This window comes from Pempheris klunzingeri, chromosome 11, assembly GCF_042242105.1.
Source record: "Pempheris klunzingeri isolate RE-2024b chromosome 11, fPemKlu1.hap1, whole genome shotgun sequence".
Lineage (NCBI taxonomy): Eukaryota > Metazoa > Chordata > Actinopteri > Acropomatiformes > Pempheridae > Pempheris > Pempheris klunzingeri.
Window position 1 is genome coordinate 7,185,951 of NC_092022.1, and position 21,994 is coordinate 7,207,944.

The following is a 21,994-nucleotide window of genomic DNA, read 5'->3' on the forward strand; positions in this document are numbered from 1 at the left end:
ATTACAACACAAATGAAAGTACTCAGAAAGCATGTTAGACAACACATTTTTTAAAAACATACCTTCTTACAGCCTTTACAGATCGATGCACGTGGGCTGCAACTTGTTTTTGAGCTCTTATGTTTCTCTTATAGTATAATTTCTATAGATTTCTACCAAATCATCAAGACCACCTCTGTAGGTGTGGCCCTCATGTGAGGGTACAAAATTTGTGGCTCTGCCTGTGATCCCGCCTCTACTTACATAACTATATCCAATTGGCTGGGGTGATTTCATCCCTTATTCTGATTGGCCACGCTTCCTGCCAATCAATGTCAAACGCTTTCTGCTCACTGACTAACCGCGCCTCCTCACGCTTGCTGGAGCCAGCGGTTCATCCGTGCGTGTAAAGCCGGAGTACTTCGCCGGGAGGGAGAAAACGTGGTGTCACTTCATTTTCCGCAGGCTTCTGCTGTTGTAAATTAGCCGACATACTGCTGGAATAACGCGAATAAAAAAGGGGGCTCCGTCGACACTTCAAGGTTGTACTTAGCGGCCGTGTGGCGCAACGCCGTAAACGCTGAGCTTAGGATTTGTCACCCGGCTGCAGCAGCTGACTTACTTGTGTCTTGAGGAGGAGTGGAGTCGCTGAGGCACTTGCCAAAAGGAGACAGGCAGTTGCTAACAAGTAGTTAGCAAGTCCGCCAGTTAGCCTGCCAGCTAGCCCGCTCTCCCTGCTGCCACAGCAAATCCCACCCTCACCAAGTGCGTGGACGTCGTAAGAAGCTGCAGCGGTGAAGTCGAGAGCTTTTTTTTTTTCCTCCCCCCCTCTCAACTTAGCCAGCATCGCCGTACAGCTGGACTGGCTAAAATAGCTAAACGTTAGCTAGGTGACGCCAAAACGTAAAATTGCTGGCTTTACCGTTGGACGAGTGTCTTCTGTGGAGGGATACGGGCGCTACACTGGCAAAGAGACTGGCTAAAAAGAAGAGGCGAAATAAGAGAGAACAAGGAAGACACCGAGAAGGAGGGGACTGGCTAGTTTAGCCGGGGAGACAGAATCTCATGTAAGTGACACACAGTTGGTAACCTTAAGTTAGCCTACCAAACGGCTTACCCGCCCGGTGCAACTTGCTGCGCTTGCATGGCAACGTTTATCCAGCCTGCCACTTATCTGTGGCTTAAGGCTAGCTGCCACAGCCTGTGCGCCATACTATAACTAGCGTAAGCTAACGGTAAAGGCTTCCTTGAAGGTGGCACATAAGCTAGCAAGATAGCTAATGCCCGGTGGGCTGCAAGTGAGACTGCACTTGAATCGCAGCTTGACTAACTGTACGTTTGCTGCAGCCATTCCTTGTTAGTTAAGTTGGATAGGTTAATTTAGTTAAGTGATCAACTCGTCTGTCTGTGGATCGAGCAGCGCGTTAAACCAGTTGTCATGAGTATTAGCTCATTAGCTGCTTTGCTAGCTACTTCCAGCCGGCCACACACCCAAGTTGACAGTCCAGTTCCTGACGATGCAAAACAGTATTGTTAGTGTTACTGAGACCACTGGTTATCTGTTCCCTTCATGGCAAACGTTGGGCTCATATCTGTTTGGTGCAGCTGTGGGGACTGTGTGTTCCCTGGCTCAACCCTTGATAAAGTGGCCGCTCAGTGACAATGTCAAAGCAGCACTTCATGAACGGCATTACACTACCTTGCTTATAAATGTCATTGTGCAGTCTGCTCAGCTGTCAAACCTGATGGTTATTTCTTCAGTTAGCCAGGCTGTCCCAGATCAGTCCAGTTGCCATGCAGAGCTGTCATCAGTCACTTAACATTCACATGCTGCTCACTGTGTACTGGCATAGTGGGAGTCAAAGTCAGCTGCTCACATAAACAATTGGCCAATCCATAACCACATCTCAGCCCTCTATTCCAACACAAGTATTACTCTGTTTCAAAGTCTTATTCATTTTTCTTTCCTCTTGTAGATAGATAGCAAACGCCGCCACTGAGCCACGCGCAGCCATGAGTATTGAGATACCAGTGGGGTTGACAGAACTGCTTCAGGGCTACACTGTGGAGGTGCTGCGACAAAGGCCGTCAGACCTGGTGGATTTTGCAGTACAGTACTTCACCCGTTTGCGGGACACCAGAAGTCAGGATGGGGCCGGTGCTGGTGGCAAGACGGGGAAAGGAGTGATGTTTGATGGAGAGCCGATGCAAACAGAGTCCAATGGAGAGGATGATGAAGATGACGATTCCGACTTTGAGCGTAAGTTGATGTTTTGTCGTTATGATCGTCACGCTGAACACGTCTATGTGAGTGAGCAGGACAGAATGAAAGAACGTATGTGTGCTTGTGTGTGGGGGGGTTGGAGAGTGAAAGAGACAAGGTAAAGGTGAGGACTGCTTGACAGACAGTTGAGCTAGGCCGCCCTCATCTGCCACTCATCTAATCTAGGTCTCCTCCATTCTCATTATCTATGTGGCTGCAAGGATCTAAAATTGTACTCTGTATGTGTTCATTTGAACTCTCTAGTTTCAAGGCCTTAAATGGTCCCTTTCATTTAGCATAGCTTTCCAGTTGAACCATTTCAGACAACACCTTCATGAAAGCATTCCACTTTTTTCAATTTAGTGAAATTGAAAAGCCTTGTAAAATAGTCAACTTGTAGATACACTGAGAGCTATAGTGACCAGGGATTAAAAAATGTGAAGTATTTTTGAAGTAGTGAGGAAAATATTTCAGCCCAGCCAAATTTTACAACTGCTATCAGCAAACAAGCTGGTTTTACCACTTTAACATTTTATGTAGTAAGTTGATGATCGAAGTAGAGTTGGAATTTCTAAGAAAATCTTGGTGATAAGATGCATACATCTTTTCTTAAACGTATTTCAAAGTTCATGAACTGTATAACTTTTGCTTTGTAGCTCTAACTGTCATGGTTCAGTGGAAGCGATGCCTCTTTTGCATCACTCCCCTCTGTTTGACAGACTGGCAGAAGATGTAAGCTATCCCATAGCTCAACTCCTCTGCGCTGCTGAGAGTAGTGTGGCCTAGATCACATCAGTGTGCTGTGGAGCCAGGGGCTGTCACCTTGTGAATGGGGATTCTGTGTTTTCTCAATGAGTTCATCCATTGTGATGATCCAATGTGATGATATGTGAATCTATCGTAGGTGTATCTGAAGTGCAAGTAACAATTTTTAAGCTAGTGATGAAATGTCACAATGCTTTTCATATCTAGTAGTATGAGTGAGACTAATTATGGCTCACACGGCCGCTCTCCTGTCGGTATGGCTGGCAGATACTGAAGCACTGGTGGAGTGTATCTAGTATCTAGTTGCTGGGCAAAATAGTAAACAGCTTTGTGAATTTAGGAATTCATCAAAGTTTGGTTTTTTTGCAATGTATTTTTTTGTTTTTAACTTTAGTCCTACTTTTATTTCTTTACTGTATTTATCATGCCGCATGTGCATCTCTGCTGACAGCAGTATTGGCTAACCTTGTAGATTGGTACAAGCTAGCTCAGGGTAAAAGGGGGATTACAGTTTCTGTTTCTATGCTCTCACAAGTGGGGTTTGGCTGCTGTCAAACAGCTGTGACCTCAGCTCAGGGAGCAGTGTGTATGTACGCACACATGTTGTGTCTGTGAGTGTGTGTGTACATGCATGCTTGTGAAGGCTAACAGATGTGTTATGGCTTGATTTGAAGCCCGTTCAAATTCCAGTCTGGTGACGCCATGAAGCAATTCTTCCAAGTACATTCTGATTAGCGATCAGTTGTTAAGCATTTTCCACACCTCATCCAAGGTGGCAGTAAAAGATAGGAAGCTGATATTGTTGTGCTCCAGGGAGAGGCTTTTGCCAGGATGCTGTGGGTCACACACATGACTTCCATGACAGTAGATTATCCAGCCAGGCTTGTGTTCACTGCCCCCAGGGGACATTCATTTCTGACGGGAACAACACAGGCCTGTATAATGAAAGACATCATGTGCTCCTGCCTGACCACTGTTGTAGCCTATAGGTATAAAGAGTACTATAGTGCCACTAGTTCAACAGCACATGCTCCAAGACAGTTTGGTCTTGTGAAGAAAACACAAAAATAACTTTAAACTCGGGATTGCAAAATGTGGATGGATATTCTTAGTTATTCCCACCGATGATACATACCTGACCTGATTGTATTAGTTTCAACCCTTGCACCACAGAACTGTCTACTGACAATAAAACAGTACTGTCACACTACCAGGAATACAAATGCTGGAGTACAAAGGACGAACTTCTGTATGCAGCTGAAAGCAAAGCATGTCAGTAATACAGTTATATGGGTGTTCTGTACCAGAGGGTTTTCAGACGCTGGCAAAGTAACCACTATTTTCCTGGCGTGAGTCTGTTTTGGGCAGTGTGTTGGATGTTATCTCAGTTCTTCCTCTGCTCTCAGCTGTCCACCATACACTACCCATAAAAGGAAAAAATGCACATACCAAACAAAATATTGTTTTATGTTTTATTCTAGTGTCAAGATTGAGCACAGTCTTTAAGGTCTGACTTTGATAAAGTCTTTTAGAGGTCTGAAAACTAATTCAACTGAAGAGTTAAGAGGAAGTCATTTGCTCGCTGTTAGAGCACAGCTCATTAAAACTAATGCTGTGTTTGCCAGGCAGTGACCCTCTACAAGTAGGCCAATGACTCATTTTGGATTCTGACCTCTTGATTAAGAAATATGGCCGTTGTGAAATATTGTATTGAGCTGTGACGGCAAAGAACAGCCCTTAGTAATGGGAGAAGTGTTTACTAGATCTATGATTAAGACTGGATTTGTTTAAAAAAGTCTAGAGAGTTTCCAGGTGAAATGCCAGTTGTGTAACATGAACATAATTTGCATCTGTTATATCTGTTGTATGTAAAAAAAAATCTTGACACCCCTTTTATTGTCTTTTTATTATCCTACTTACAGTTATGATGATTCACCAGTATGCTCTTAACCTTTCATTTGTGCTGCAGGAAAATCGCTGTGTATGAGTGTTCTGACAAAACGCCTAAAATGAAAATGAGTTAGATAGCTGGTAATGTATTCCCATGGATAGTGCAGTATACTCCTAAAACATGACGTCCTATTTTAGATGCTTTGTTTTCCGAACTCTCCCTGCTTAAATCCACTGCAGGATCACTACACAGGCCTAAGCTGCTTTACAAAAGTAGATCTTGTTTTGAATACAAACTGTTGCACCGCCATCATATCTAGTCATGTTGGGCCAAAGATTTTTAAGTAACCCTCTCTGTGTCGAGGCTGAGCTTCAGTTAACAAATGGTCGACAGGTTGAAATAAATGTTTATTTCAGAGCTGCTGTATTTTGCTGAACAGTTGACTTAAAGGCTGAGACATGGGCTCTGTTAACTAAGAGATGTAAGAAAGAATTTAGCATAGTTTGACTAAAACCGAGTGCTCTAAATATTACCTGCTGTCTTCTTTAAATAGGCTTACCTGGTCAATCCAGGTGAAATGTATGATTTTCCCAATTTACTCAGCGTCCACTTGAGTTACAAAGAGCCATGGAGGAAAGTGCAGGCTTTATGCAAAGAGGAAATGCAAAAAGGTGCAGTACAAGGGAGGTCTTCTTTTCCTTTGAGGTGGCCGGTCCCGTGTCAGTCTGGCAGTGTGTGTTCGCTGAGAGAAACGGGAGGGGATGAATGGATGCCTCTGACTTAAATGAGTGGGGCCTTTTATTAAAAGATGGATGGAGGGACAGATGAGTCCCAGGAATCATAATGGAAAAGAGTGAAATGTGTTTTTACAAGAAAGACAGCAGGGAGAAAGCAGAAGCTATATGAAAAAGCGACTGAGGGAGGAGAGGGGCTGAGACTCTTAGAAAAAATCAGCTCATGTTAACTCTCAACAGAACATAACAAAGCTTTGTAGCTAGATGACGAGTCACTTGGATACATAACAGACATTAAGCTTAGCTCTTGTTCATCCTGGACAATGCAGTGTTTACCACAGCTGAATGGGAAATTTCAGCAAACTTTATTTATCAAAGAACTTTGGAAGATTTACCTCCAAAATGCTTTAATCTGTTTGGCAGAGTATTTTCTTCTCCTAAAAAGCATCAGTCAGTGTTTTCAAAATCCTACCTAGGTGTGCTGTGTTGTGATTATTTATAAGCGCTGGCTTTCTGAAAGCAGAGGTCTTGGGAAGATGCATGATATCAACAGAAGCCAGGAAAGTGTTTACTCTTCATTGCAGCAGCCCTCTTGCGCCAGTAAGTGCAAGTTTTCCCAGATGGTCGGCGTTCTTCTGTTGTTATTAAACACTCCAGTAAAAATATGACACGAGGCCCATTCCTCACTGACTTCAACCAAAACTAACTATAAGAAGAACTATGAGAAGTTTTAAAATGTCTGTAATTTTGTTAACTATGTTCAAGACTTTGACATGATCTGAAATACAGCACAGCATTTGGTTTTAGATCTTAAATTCAGTTGCTGTATTATTCTTCTGGTGAGAAATTATATGTGCCATCAGGTGTTTTTGTTCTTTTTTTTTTTTTTGTGATGGAATATAAATGATCTCAATATAAATGTCCTTCTCCGTTAACTTGACGGCATCATGCACCAATAGACGCACTCCGAAGCGTTATTTATAGATTCTGCGTCCACATGGCTGCAAAGGTCTGCCTGATGACAGATTTATCATCTACCCATGTTTGGGAGGCTCCCAGTGTAGCCAAAAATTCAAGAGTCTATGTGGACTGTACGCACCAACAAACACACGTCCATGTATGCACAGTGTTTGTTTGTTGTCAAGCCTGGGGTCAGTGTGGGTTGGGGTATGATCACAAACAGTGTGGTGAAATGCTGCCTCTCTGACCTCTTTCTGTCTCCCCCCTCAGAATATAACCTCCTCCTCATTGTTGTACTCTTTTACTTTGCTTCTGTCACAATGACTCCATAGCTCTGTCCCTCCCTTTACCCCCTGCTGTTCTGTTTCCCTCTTTCTTTATCTTTCTCTTTACCTCCACTATAATAGCAATTAGGCTGTGTGATCAGTAGATCAAGTAAAATGACATAACATACATAGCAAGGGCAGAAACGGAGCCCTATATTTTTCTTTTATCAGTCCTAGTTTCTATTTTCTAATCTGTTTTGATTGTATCGTATTGCCTTCCAGTCCACATATTGCTGTCATTCAGTTCTTTGCTATTTTTTAATCCAGTTTTCCTTTGACATTTTCCCTTCAGTAGTCTAAATGGACATTATAGTCAGCCCCTATAGGCACTGGTAATTAGTGCAATAAGCAGAGCTGAGATGTCCGTATTAATTTCCCTACTCTGTGTGTGTGTGTGTGTGTGTGTGTGTGTGTGTGTGTGTGTGTGTGTGTGTGTGTGTGTTCACAGTTGTATGAGCGATTAAAAGGGAGCGGGAGCGCATGCGTGTGCAAATGCCCGTCACTGTGTGCTTACATGTGTATGTCTGTATAGGTGTGTGTGTGTGTACATGCGTGCGTTTGGCTGGTCTCATTGCAGTGTTGTGCAACAGGTGACCTGATTAGCAGGCTGCAGTGTGTGTCCAGCGTGTGTTTAGCCTGCAGACAAATATAATGCAGCCTAGCATCCCTACAGAGACCTGCCGGACTGGCTGAGTGACAGCGCTAAGTGGAAAAGCCCTCAGACGGCTCATGCTACTCAGCCTGGCTTTCTGACTGTTTTTAATACGTACCTGTCCGTCTCTCTGACTTCTTGTCATGCTTTCTCTCTGCCTGTACTCATTCATTCAGTCGTATATGTATTTATCACATTTGAAAGAGAAAACTCTTAGGAACATTCATTTTGGCTCTCCACCCAGTTGAGTGTCTCACCTGAATGTTTGTTAACTGAACTTTCTGGGTGTGTATGAGTCCCTTTTCCTGATATTGTTTCCTCTGCTTACCAAAGTACATGCATGTCTGTTTTTCTCTACCTGTTGGTCACACTCTCTATACTCTAATCTTATTTGTCTTTCTACTTTTGCGTCATTCCTTTGAAAGCCACTCTGCTGGTACGTCTACTTTTCTGCTTACCTGCTCGCTGTCATCCACCTTTGTCTTTCTTATCTTTTTGAGTCCGTTTCTTTGAATTTCTTTTTAGTCTTATCTCTTAATCTTACCTCTCTGTGCACCTGTTTCTCTGCGTCACACTTTGTCTTCTTCTCTATCTTGCCATTGCATTTTTCTACATCTGTATCTTCCCGTCAGCATATTTCTGTACGTGACTCTTTGGTCTTGGATGGATCATTTGCATTTGTATCCCTGTCTGTACCAGTTTGTTACAATAATGTTTTCTAACATGTTCCTTAACGATGATGCCTAGAGACTGGGGATGTGCATTTCAAGCAAAAATACCATTCAGTAGTCACTGCGAACTATTCAAAGATTCTTCGAATATTGTAGCCGTCTTTATCTAATCTTCATGTAAGCTGTCATTTTTGTGGTTGCCGAAAATACGTAAAAAGAGCTGCATGTTTGTTTGTTTTTGTCATTAGGAGTTTAGAGTACTTTTGTGACAAGCTGGAGTTCAGAGTCAAAACCAGGAGAAATGAAACAAAAAAATACAGATACCTGAGCCAATGAAAGAACACATTGGAATAGACAAAAGAAAGGACAAAACCCCTCATGAGAATGGAGAAAAGATAGATGAGGCAGTGAGGGCGGGCTGGTTTGCTTGCATTTACCGATAGACATCATTTGAACTTTGGTACTTCCTCATTTTCTGTCCTCAAGTCATCTCTAGTGGCACTGCAGAAAAACAAGGAAATGGAGGGGGCTGGCAGGCCTTTAGCCAGTGGCTGTGCATCCTCTTCCGGTGCCCCTGTTTGGAGTTCACACGCCCCCCGCCCCCTTGATCTAACACACACTGTCTTTCTAGGTCATGATGCTGTCTGACCACTGCCTCGCCAGTCCGTTTAAAGCTTTCTCTGACATACCACCTACTGAACCAGATGAAGGTTGGAATGACTGTAAATGAAAATAATCCAAAACATTTATGTAAATTTGTTAACCTCTTACTCCGGGTCATCTAGATTAGAGAGGATATGTTGTGTTTCCTTTCTGTCTGCATTTTGTTATTGTGAATTTACAAACCATTCTAAGTTACCCCTGACCTCAGACTGCATTGCTAGTTACGACAGGGACATGGGATAAAAGCCACATGTCCCATTAATGGAGACGATCTTATCTCCTGCGTATTTTTTAATTTTGTTTTAATTCCTGTACAAATAATTGAGGATGAAGGTGTTCCAGAAAAAGGAGAGGAAATGGAGTGCAAATTATTGGTGGAGAACCGCTGCTTTCAGCACCAGGTTCAGATGGCGATTTATAACTTTGATGTTTGTGTTAAATTTTTGCATCAAAGCCTTGTACAAGTGGGTGATGTTTAAAGAGAAACACTGAATGGCCATGGACCCCAAATGACCCCTGTTATAGAGGGCAGGGGGTGAAAAAAAGAGACATTTATGGATGAGTGAGATAGGAGGGTGCATAGAGTCACAGTGGACGATGCTCTTACAGAGAGGGGTTGTAAGACCTTTTTAAGTCTAATCTTAAAATCCAGTATTTTAAAACTGAATATCAGCCTTTGGCTTAGCATTAGCATAACAGTTGGCTATTACTAATGTACATTTTGTTATATAAATTCAGGCACAAAAGATGCTTTTGCAATAATGGAAGCACTTTGCTACTGAATAATTACGGCACAGTTGCGAATTTGATTAATGCATTCACTGAAATACTTATTGGAGATAATAAATATATATATATATATATATATATACATATATATATATATAACTGGGGGGGTAAAAGAGGAGGTCATGGGAACAAAGATAGGGAGGGAGATGTAGAGATGAAGAGAGAATGAATGAGAAGAAACAAGACAGAATAGGACTGAGGAGGTGGTCAAATTACAGAGGATGTGAGCATCAGTCCTCCAGCAATCAATGTTGTGACTAGCTCTACATTTGGCCAGACGGCTGGAGGAGTGACTTCAGTAGGGAGCTTAAGATCCTCAGCCTTTTATGAGAAACAAAGATTTTTTTTTCTTTAAACTATCCTGTTTGACAAATGGCAGTTATTTCAGTTGTTTTCATTTCCTCCAAGCACAACAATATTCCACCCAATTAGAACGATACTGCATGTTACGCATCTGGTTGTCTAACTGTTTTATGATACATGGCAGATACATACAAGATTGTCCCTTGCGAAAACACATCACTATTATCTTCCATTGTTTTGTCATTTACAAGCACTCTTTGCCGCTACTTAATTCTCTACAAACATCCTTCCTGTGTGGCAGTTTTCCATCCACTGTGTCTTTCCTCGGGACAATCATCTCTCCCAGTTGAATTTTCTCATGTGTGTTTAAAAAAAAAAAAAAAAAAAAAAGGGAGCTTGGGGCAATGTTTTTGCATAATTTGCATGAAGGGTAAACCATAGTAGAAAAATGATGGCAAAGATTTGAAGGCTGAATACTAGGGGCAAATTGAAATGTTGTAATGTGGAGATGGTGGCCTCATTTATCAGGCTTTTCATGAGCATGAATATAAATGAGGTGGTTCTATAAGAAAACCATGGATGCAGCTTACAAATAGGCCTAGGCCTATTTAGAATAAGATCAATAGTTTGATCATTGCTGGTAATGTAAATATAGTCAATGAATGGATTAAAAAATTTAGCCCTTTATCCTGCTTCACCAGAACATCATTAACAATGGTGGGTTACGCAACATGGTGGCCGTAAGAGTAGATAAACTTACCACCGACATTTCTTGTTTGTCAGTGTTTCCCAACCTAGCAATGTGAGATAAGAGTGAATTGGCCAAGGATTTTGCACTACTTGGTTACTTAGCATTCCTTTTTAAAATAAATTTCTACCCTGCACTTGTACAAAAATAGGTTGTGAAAACGGGTCACAGTAACACGTTCAGTTTGTCCTCCATTGTGGGGTTGGTTGCATTGGTTTTAAGCATGGTCAGAGTGACAGACTGACAAAACACGTCATGGTTCTGTCACGCTCTTGCACATCCCTGGCTGCTTTTTCCCCCCCAAATTCACCCTTCAGACACATTTAGGTCTCTGCAGTTCCAAAGCATTGACAGTCACATCTTTGTTTTTAATCTGTCTGTCAGTCTGTTGTTACATGTCGGCCATCAGTCTCTTATCCTTTGTCCTCTGAACCTACTCGCTCGCTCTCTCAATCCCCCCGTCTCTCCCGCTCTGCATGTGTTGGTCTCGCTGTACAGGCCCAATCTCATTAGACAAGATGGCTTTGAGAGAGAGAAAGGGTTAGGGTTAAAGCGTCTTTGGCACTGTAAGAAAGAGAGAATTAACAAGAAGGAGAAGTGTAGAGAACGAAGGAAAACATGAATGAGAAGACACTGAATGAGAGAGAAACTAGTCCGTTAGAGCCAATGTCAAACACCAGCCAAATACAGTACATTTTTGACATTAGATGTTGAGTTTACCAACCCTTTCAGCTACTTTGGCAGACAGGATTTAGATATTGTTGAGAGGTATTCCTAAAAATATGTTTGTCTTGTGAACTTTGTTTTTCCCTTCTTAACCTACCAGTATACCCACTCATTTAGAGAGAGACACGCGGACAGACAGGTGAGAGACCGGCCTCAGGTGGATCGGCTGGCTGGAGATTTGTCAAACTCGCTGGCACTGAGAATTAAACAGACAGCCGGTCACTCCAGCCAACCGGGGTTATCCATGTCGCTCAAGTGTCTGCACAGCAAAACATGATTTCTGTGTGAGGAGAATTGTGATTGATCAATTCCGATTTAGCGCTTTAGTTCAGAGCTTTCTTGAAATCCAGCCTGGTGAAACAGACTGAATCACACCTTTCAGAGCATTGGTCAGGTTGGAGAGGTGGCATAGCTCTGGTGTGGTATGTGATGGCAAACTCTTTAAAAAAGGTGTTTGGAATTTGTCAGATATGTCTTCATCTGTGAAGATGTTTTGTCTCACGGGTACATGGGGTCATTTTGGAATGTGGATTCCATTAAAAGAAGATTGTTAGGTTATGTCAATGTGCACGAAATATGTGATGGTGTGTGTCAGGATATACTATATAGGAAATGGTGATTATTTTGTTGCACTTTTTCACCTCATCTGTTTAAGTAACAGAGTGCACTTTTCATGTTTACCTGCGTCTGTATCGAGTAAACAAAAGAGTTTCCCAGCCCCCAGCTAGTATGAGCTTTAGGAAAGGGATGATGGCTGGTTTTCTGCCAAATTGACTGTTGGAGCAGACAGCTGAACAGACAAAGACCAGCATGTCGCTGATGGTTGTATCACACCCTGCCTCAGACATCATTCAGACTCGTCAACTGAACAGTCGAGCACATGTGAAATAGGGGTACATTTTATAAATTCTTTTCTTTCTTTTTTTTTTTTTTGCTTTTACATAACACTACGCCTAGTGCACATGGTTTAGGTCATATGGAAGATCATATTGTACACACATCAAAAACAAATGTCCTTGTTGCCTACAGTATGGCATGCTTTTCCACCAAATGGTATTCAAATTTATTACTTGGTTTTTGAGATATGTTGCTAATAACCACAGACAAAGACAGCTGAAAACGTAACATCACTGTTGGAGACAATGAGAGGTTTCACTTCCTCTCATTTAATGTTGTATAGTGTGGGCTGTGACTGGGCTAGCACAGAAAACTTGTTTTCTTCCAATAAGAGAGTAAGAGTTACTGATGGATGCCAAACCCCACCAGCTGTTTTCACCACTCGCCAGCTAGTGAAAAGCCTGACCAGCCCATCTTTTTAAAAGTGGGTTTAACGTAGTGTCCTAAACTGGCACAGCCACGGTCCCCATAGAAACCACTGACATTGAAACTGCTTTAAACCAATCACTGCTGAAAGCGACAGTGATAGGCAGTGGCCTTGCTTAATCATGATCCAGATAAAGAGTGTGGGAGGTCACTAGTAGTTCACAGCCCTCCAGTGAACTCTTTAACCAGTATTTTTATCAGTTTATTTGCATAGCCTTGATATGACAGACTTTCATATCACTGTCTTTGAATTGCAGTTCTGATAATGTGTGTTTGTGTAACCCTCTTATTATTTATCTTCTTAAAGGGCAGTTACACTGTTTACTGTGATGAATAAAGTTGTCATTGAGGGAGAGAGCATGCATAAACTGTAAACTCTTTACCCCTGCTGTTTAGGTTGTATATTTATAGTTGTGTATTGTATAAACCTTCCTTCCTGTACTAGCCTGTGCTCCTTGAAACCCAATTTGCATGTCGTACACAAGCTTCAGGTGCCTGGTCAAACATTGCTGTCTTTTTATGTCTGGTTGTAGTAATAAGCTTAAAATTGTACATTCTTCAGTTCCATTGCACAGCTAGTAGTACTCATGAGCTCCAATTCAAATTCTATGTAACGGCCTAACTCTAAACTTAAGCTTGAGAATGTGGTGGTTTGGAGTTCTTTTGTGACTGTAAATGGTCACGTAACGGGAGACCAGATTGGCCTTGTTTATGTTACACCCCAGTGGTTTGATGAGAGCATGTTGCGCTCTCCTACCCGCAGGCTGGCCGTAAATGTTATTCTGCAGTTTGATGTTTGTACAATGACACAGGACTTTTAGCTGATATTGTGCAGTGCTTTTAATTCCATTAATTTCCTAGTCTGTGTGTTTGTAGAGTCTTTAATTCCTGGGAGCCCAAGTGAATAAATTGAGCACAGTTCTGCAGATATGAAAATGTATTGCTGTACTTGTCATGTGGGGACATGGCATTTTAGACCCACATGATGAGGCCCAAATCATTGTAATTATCAATGTCTTTCAGTTTTCCTTTGCCACATCCCAGGCTACTAGGATAATACTGGTTCATGTAATGGCTGCAGGGTCTCATCTCCTAAACTATGTGTCAGAACCTCAAAATAATTACAGGCCCCTAACTCGTGTGGGTTCTCCTTATGTCAAAAGAGGCAATATGTCTTAATGAAACAAGCTCCTGGGGGATAGAAATAAATCATTTGTTGGGTGTGAGACTGTGAATGTTGCAGGAACACTGTAGCATCCAGTTTCATAAGCTCAATGCCAGATAAGGTCAGAAAAACAATTCCTCTCACCCACATTCAACAGGTGACAGGTAACATTCATCAGGTTCTGCAGGTTTATAATCTTACAGGCTGTTGCTGATAAGATGGTGGATTTTGTGAACAGAAACTGAGTGAAGATGGAAATGCTGTCAAGGGCGCATGCTTCACATATTAGACTTGCGTAGTAATTGTTGAACAGATTAAGTATTTTTGCAGTTTGATTTTCTGAAACAGGACATCAAGCACACAAAGCAGTCTATCTTGCTGCAGTATTGTGATATATCCTGTTTCATCAGAAGAAGATGAGATGCCATAGTCTACCATTACTCTTCTGAACAGACGGTAATCTCTGCAGTCGTCAATGAACTGTGACCTTACTTGGTTCACTTTCAGAGCAACGTGTCCTCTGTAGGAAAGTGGTACAGTCAGGTCAGGAATTAGCAGGGTAAGTAAGTGCCCGTGAATTAAGATGATAATGAAAGCTGTTAAGTCTTGCTTCCATGCAGCATAGTTTGTCTCTATGCTCTGTTTTTATTTTTATTTTTTGATGCAGCGTCCAGTAATTGAAAATACCACACTTAATGATATTTGTAAAACAGTCACTTCTGCTTGTGACTGTGTAACTTTGGGAAGGCATAGTATTAACTCTTATCAGGGTCATATGGGGATTTCCACAGACACTAAATAAGCACTTTCTCACGATTCTCCACGATACTTTCAAAAAGCCTCTGCTAAATGGCATGTGCATGTGTGTACTACCATTACTGCTGCTGCCAAAGCATAAAACAGAAGCTGCTGTCGGCTGATATTGTGTGGGCTATACAACCTGTGGAATTTCTGTGTGAATGTCGTGATAATTTAGATTAGTCATGTAAACGCTTTAATCAGATTATGTTATTTGCAAGGGACGTAATCGAAGTAATCTTCATTTATTTAGCAAAGCTTGGTTACTTGTCTATTTTGTGAGTTACTCATTGTATGTATACCACTTAGTCAGATTTTATTTTATGTGTGTAAGTGTTATCCGCTCGGGTCACACGGTAAACCATGTATAAGTGATAAGGATGGTATGGCATGATGGACACATTACAAGGGTTCCTAGAACTGCAGATACCACTGAGAATCAATACAACAATTATTAGCTCTATGCAGCTCAGGTACATAAAAACCGTGTTGTTGTAAATAAGTAGCAGCTTGTCAACAGGTTAGCCAGAACAAATGCGTAAGATTCATTGCAGCAACTGCAATTTGCAGTGTGTATTTTCTCCCTATTGGTCAAAAACTATCTAGCAATTCAAGTATTATTGGTGGGTTACTGGCCAAGCTGGGTTACTGTAGATTAGGCCTATGGAGATTACCGTAATACTGTGGTCATGTGATGCCTACTGTAATGGTTGAGCTCATCTGTCATATGCACAGATAAAAACAAGTTTCACCGCACAATGAAATTCTTGCTTTGCCCTTTCGCCTTCAATGCCATGCGGGATTGAGTACAGTATACATACAGTATACACGCATAAGATTATGATGTTCAAGGGATTAAAAACTATGTTCAAGGAATTCAAAGCTATGTTCATTACCATCATCACCGCAACATTAATATACCCATAACGTAATTTATGAATATGTTCCCTTTTTTATGTTGCACTTTAAAAAAGCCAAATCAGGATAAAGCCTAATTATTAATATTGGTAAAGCTGTAATTTTGCTTGAAGCTTATACATTACTTGTCCATGTTCATTTACGGTTTTGTCCACAGTCCATCCCATTTTGTTTGTTCTTGTTTTCATTAGTGTTAGGGTTGGTGGTAACCGCGGGGATACTTTGAACACACCATCACATCCCCTCTGCAGATGCTTTGACCATACTGTTACTTTTATGTGGTAATACACAACTGAACATAATTTCACATGATGATGTTGCCCTCTGCTTGTGGCATTTTAAAGTATAGACAGTGATAAATATAGAAAAGGGTGTCGGGTCATGTTAAGCTTTAAGGGGTTAAGTGGCATCAGCAAACCTGGTGACGCTGGGAAAGGGTTAACACCAATGCAGCTATAAGCAGGACATGGCTACTTCCTTTTAAGGGCTTAAGTCCTCTGAAGAGTGCAATAGAGGGGGAGAGAGAGAGTGAGATACTGGGAAAGTGAGTCGGATATGGGGCAATGAGAGAGAGAGAGAGAGAGAGAGAGAATGTGAGAGAGGGAAAAAGAGACAGTTTTTGTGGGAGGGAAATGGACAGAGTTAGATAATGGGAAAGGTAAAGAGAGTGAGAAGGGAGTTTCATGGTGGGAAAAAGGGACTGAAACAGAAACAGTGCTGAGCGTGAGAATAATGGTGGAAGCTTGATGACATAGGACGAGGGAGGCATAAGCTGTGAGAGAGGAGAGAGAATGAAATGGGCTTAAACAGAGAACTGAAAGATACATAAAGGTTACAGCAAACAAGAAAGCAAATAGGAATATCGTGAAAAAAGGAGAAATGACGAGGGAAAAGAATGGGTGCAACAGAAAAAAAATGCTAAAGTGTTTTTGTGCAGCATGATGGAGTAGAGGGAAATCCAGAACACACAGGGTGAAAACTTAGCAATCATTTGAGTTATCTAATGGACCCCTGCTGTACATCTGCCATGGTGGAGTGTCTGCGTTGATGTTTTGTGGGAATGCCTTTGTGTATTTTTGTCATTTAGGTATATGTAGTGCAGATATTATTCATGTGTGTTATAATACATTTGTATATTTATGTATTTCCCTTCCCCACTGTTGGGGATATCTTGTAACTTCATATCTCTGTTTGTTTAAAACTTCTGTGTAATAAATTCAACATTCAAACAAGTTCTCAATACCATAAATCACAGAGCTGAGAAGCTGTAGCTTGGCACAGTGAGTTTGCTTATTGAACTCATGTATGTCCTCATGTTTATACTCCATATATCATGCAGGTCTTCTGCTTACAGCGTCAGCCATTTGTGTTTGCATGTGTCCAACATAGTGAGAGGGAGGCTCCTATTAGTTTAAGTGGTAGTACATGACAGGGAGTGTACGGTATAACCTACTGACACTACCATTTCATCCAGAAAACTATGTCATTATGTGAGACGTACTGTACTTTATCATCAAATGTGTAAAAGCTGTTTCCCCTGGACTCAGTTTTGGAGTTGTTAAATATCTGCACTCGTCACAAAAGCATCTCTGCTGATCAAAGTGCCTGATCTTATCTGGCTACACTGTCGAGTCTCTGTCTCAAGTCTTTGTTGCTTTGTTACTACTCAGTATAACCTCAGTTCTTCAAGGAGCTCCACTGAACATATTGCCTTGCTCTATGCCACCCACATTACAATGCATTATTTCTTCACCGTCGACTCCAATGATATGACGTCTATTTTCCCAGCTGACTCTCATATGATACAAAGTGCCGCTGGCAGGATACGGCCAGTACTAATGATACACATAACTCCTTGTGTTTATGATAAAGGAGAATTCCACCACCAACATAATCCTATTGATGTTATCCAAAGCACGGTTTTGATATTCAGTATTTTGAGTGTATGCCCAATTCTTTTGGTAAGGCCCCAATTTGCTGGAGGGAGTAATTGACATGTTGTTCCACACTCATAATTTGGCTCTGGTATGACGCACCACTGCCAGCAGACATGATGCATCAGCAGTCCTGATACCTGCATTGCACTACATATTTTACCAAGAATGACACAAAAGATGGCATCAGGTTTATTATCTACAATCTGCTGCTTCTCTCTGGGTATCTATGTATGTTGACATTTGTGTAGTAGTTAAATTGTCTGCCTCAGAATCCAGATCACTGATCATCATAAATCTGATTATTGATGCATTTATTGTGAGCTTTGACAATTCAAACAATGTTATTTTTAAGACGATGGATGCTTTTTCAGAGTTTTTGCAAGTTGAAAACAGATTATATTTAAACGATACCCAAATTAATCTAAGTGAAGTTTCTTGCGATATGATCCTTTTTAAGAATAAGTACATTGCAGTGATAATAAGCTTCAACTGAAAATGATGAGCCAATGAAATCCCTCACACAAACTTTTAGAGGTTTCTGTCATATTCATTCACTTCTGGTGGGCTGCAACACCTAAATATACATTCCAAAAGATGCATTTATGTCTGTAAAATATGTCACTATTAGTTAAATGATATGATAATTATACAAATATGATTTTTTCCATATTGCCCATCCCCACATTCAGTTATAGAAATGAATGTAAAATCTGTTTTTGGGTGGACAGTAATGAAAGCAGCGGTAGATTGCGGTGGCACTGTGGTGTTTATGAATCAGGCTGGTGTGTGTGTGTGTTTTGTAACTCCTCCTTTGTACCACCTGCTTTCTGTGCCTTTTATTATGCATCTCTCCACATATATTGCAAGTTTGCAGCTTGCTTGTATAATTGTTCAATTGTGTGCAAATTTATATAACTTATGTAGTGCAGACATTATGCGTTTTTTTTATTTATTTTTTTTTTATTCGATTTCCACATTAGCCTGGTATTGTAGCTGTAGAACCTGGAGTTAAGGCTGCTTAGGTCAGCACTTCGGCACGCATTGACTGCTGACGTGTAGAGCCAGACTACATATATCTTCTCTGGGGAGGACATACAGGCTTAGGATTTATTTTGCTCCTCTCTGTAAGGGTCTTGGGGAGAGAAGACACAAAGCAGAAGGGAAAAAATTAAGAGAAAGACTTGGATTAAGTCTTGGAGAGTGTCAAAAAGCGATGCCACAACTGCTAATTTCAACAATCATCTATGAGCTGTTTTGAGTGGAGGTTATTAATATTATTTTAGTTCATCACATTTATTTCACAGTCAGTTGCTGTTTGATACAGTCGAGGAGACACTGCCACTTCTCTCTCCTCTGTAGGAACAAGCTGCACGTGTGCATTTTGAAGGCACGATTCTGGAGGGATTTCTATGTGGGTGTGCAGTAGGAACCGATCATGTACTTTATTGAGTCTGCTCTCGTGCTTGCCAATCGTTATGCGTCTTTCACCTCCTGTGTGTCAGTTTGAGATTGCACATGTACTGTACGTATGCGTTCGGCTCTGCCTGCTTCACTGTGTGCCCAAGTGCATGATTAAGCCGCTGTGTGCGTGTGCATGTGGGAATGTTTGTGTGAGTGCATGCCAGCAGAGGCTGTCAGTGACGTCTGAGTCTGCTAGGTCTGAAGGAGAAGCAACATGTGAGGGAAGCTCCCTTCTTCACATCTAACCCTGGTATTATCAATCAGGCCTTGAGAGTGCAACACACACCATACATTACTTCTGTCACTTATATTGTATTTTTATTGTTGTGTTATTATTGCTGCAATCAAAAGGAGCCAAAACACAAGAATCCCACTCTTATAATGTATTATGGGAAGGAATCTTGAATCTTGAAGGAGAGAGAGAGGGAAGAAGAAGTAGAAGCAGAGAGAAGAGAGGCTGAGCCAGAAGGAGGTGAAGAGAGAGAGAGGGACAGAGTGGGAGGATAGATGAGGAACAGATGTTTGGGGCTGTTGTTGAGGACATGAAGGGGGAAACTATAGGGGGGATGCTGTAGGTGAGGGGAGTGAAGGGGGACTGGATGGAGTAAGGGACAGAGAGATGAGTGTGACTGTAACTTGATTAATCAGTTTGTCTTTAAAATGTTAAAAATGAAAAGCTAAAGTAGAAGTTAAAAGAGAACAAAGGAATATCTGTTAATTACTCACTCTCACCAGCAGCCCAAAAAAGTCCCAGAGTATTCATTCATTTTAATATGAGGTTTTTACATTTGACAGACTGTATCCAGAAAGTGTCTACAAGTGTAACACTCATGGAGTCTGGTGGCCTACAAGAGAGCGATATAACCATTGTTTCTGGTTTAACAAAAAGGATCCTGCAGGTCAGTCTCTGCAGGGATCCTTTCCGTAATGTTGCCAGACACTTTGAATAACGATCTAAGCTGGTCAGTGGCAAAAACAAGCAGTTTTAATTTTCATAGATGGACATGGTTGCCCCAAATGATTAAATTAGTTATTTCAGCTCAGGTTGGCTGCTGCAAGCATAGTGTCACCTCATTTTGTACCCAAGATATATAAATGCTGAAGTTATACTTAACACTAAACTATTCCTAAAGGCTATGAAAAAAGTTATGTTACTATCTCAGGTTAAAAAATAAAAAGAAAAATTTGGTATTTATTTTTTGCAGATTGTACTTAGTTGCGTACTCATTTCTCAGCAAATAAAAAATGCCACCATGCTCTGTACTGTATTAAGAATCAGGGTAAAATGGAAGAACAATAAATGACTGGAGAATTTGTCAGCTTCCCCCGATGCTAGAAATGGACACAAATTGGCCATTTAGGTGACAGAACTGTCACTGAGTGAGCTGCTGAAGCGATGGGAGAGTGCCTCCACTCCTCACAGGCTTGTGTTTATGATATTTGCCATTCTAAATAATTTACTGTCACAAGAACAGGTTGTGTGTGTTTGCGTGTGTATTGAAATTTTAGAACTGGGAAGTCAACTGCTTAATCTTCTACATTTCATGCAACAAATGAATAGGCAAGCACCATTCATAGTCTACATGACTATTTTCAGTGACAGCACACCCATCCTCAAACATGATCCAGCCGCTACCACTGTTTTATTCTGCCAAACTCATTCTGTCAAATAGACTAAAGGCTCCAAATGGTGGTTGACACGCTGCCAAAGTAGCTAATGTAATGGACAGACTTTTCCTTTGCAAAAGCCAAAATTTCCCTGTGTTTTACTGTTTCTATTCCAGGAAACTGAGTGGTTAGAAGGTGTGAGCAGCAACAGGTGGGCGGACAAATAACAGGCCTCTCCAAAATTATTTTACGTCGCCTATCAGCCTTTAGCTCTCGCACTTAAAAGCCAGCCGTCGCTTCCTCAGTTTAGGTTAGGGTTCATTTAATCCTCACCGACCGTGTCGCCGGATCTGTCTCTCTGTCATGTGTTTTTCTTCGTCTGTTCCCACCTGTCTCATCCATCTTACCACTGTAACCACTCTGTAGCCATTTTGTTGAAGCAAAAATAGCAAAATGTAAAATATTGAAATTTGAAGAGTCTGAGGCGAAGTGGACACAGTCATGCTTTGGTCTCCCCTACAGCTAATTGGCTGATGTATTGATGGGCTGAGCAGATAGACAGTCACACACTGAGAATGGCTGTAAGGGAAATCAATGGAAAACACCAGGCAGGGACGAATGAATTGCTCTCTTTTTTTCCCTTATTCACTTATTCACTCAGTGGGCTCTCTCTCTTTCTGTCTCTAAATGATTATCTCTCTCTTGCTTTGTGACTGTTTCTCCACATGTCCTGAATCACCAGTTATCACATGCAATAGTTATCCCCTTATTTACCTGCCCTACACACATAACGCGTCTAGGTAGTTTGCTTTCTGTCCCTTTTTCTGTTCCTTTTTCTTTATCTCTCCTTTCTCTTTGTCTATCAACAGGCGTGCACAGTAGCTTACTACTCGTTACTGCCATCGTGTTGGCATTTGCCATTATGTCTTTTCTCATCTCTTTTTCTCACTGTGTTTGTCTATTTCTTTTTTCACATCACAATATATATCTCTCTCACCCCTTCTGGTCTGTCTTTTTCTTTCTCCCCCTCTGGTTTTCCCTCTGTCCTCTATCTTTCTCTTCTCTCCATCTGTTAATGCAGTTATGACAGTGAGTGGGTGTGTGGGGAGGGATGGAGAGAGATAGAGAACGGGAGGGGGGGGATCTGCCACTTGGATAGAGGAGAAGGGGGGATGGAGGGAGGGTGAAGGGGGTATAGTTGTTATGGTGATGAGATCTTCTTTGTGTTAGGTTGCCAAGGCAACTTTAGGCGTACACTTGATACAGCCACCACCACCACCACCACCCCACCCCCCTCCCCCACCAACCACATGA

General features: G+C 41.4%; 1 protein-coding gene across 2 annotated transcripts in view; it reads left to right on the forward strand.

The window, feature by feature from the left end:
• Window positions 1-369: 369 nt before the first annotated feature.
• The window catches only part of prkar2aa (protein kinase, cAMP-dependent, regulatory, type II, alpha A), a 42,591-nt gene continuing 20,966 nt past the window's right edge, over window positions 370-21,994 (forward strand). Inside the window, exons 1-2 of one of the 2 annotated variants that reach the window (XM_070840298.1) lie at window positions 370-1,046; window positions 1,956-2,239. In XM_070840298.1, the coding sequence (XP_070696399.1) occupies window positions 1,993-2,239 (247 nt within the window). In that variant the 5' untranslated portion in view covers window positions 370-1,046; window positions 1,956-1,992. The remainder of the gene's footprint in view (window positions 1,047-1,955; window positions 2,240-21,994) is intronic. The other variant, XM_070840299.1, reaches the window with a different exon arrangement.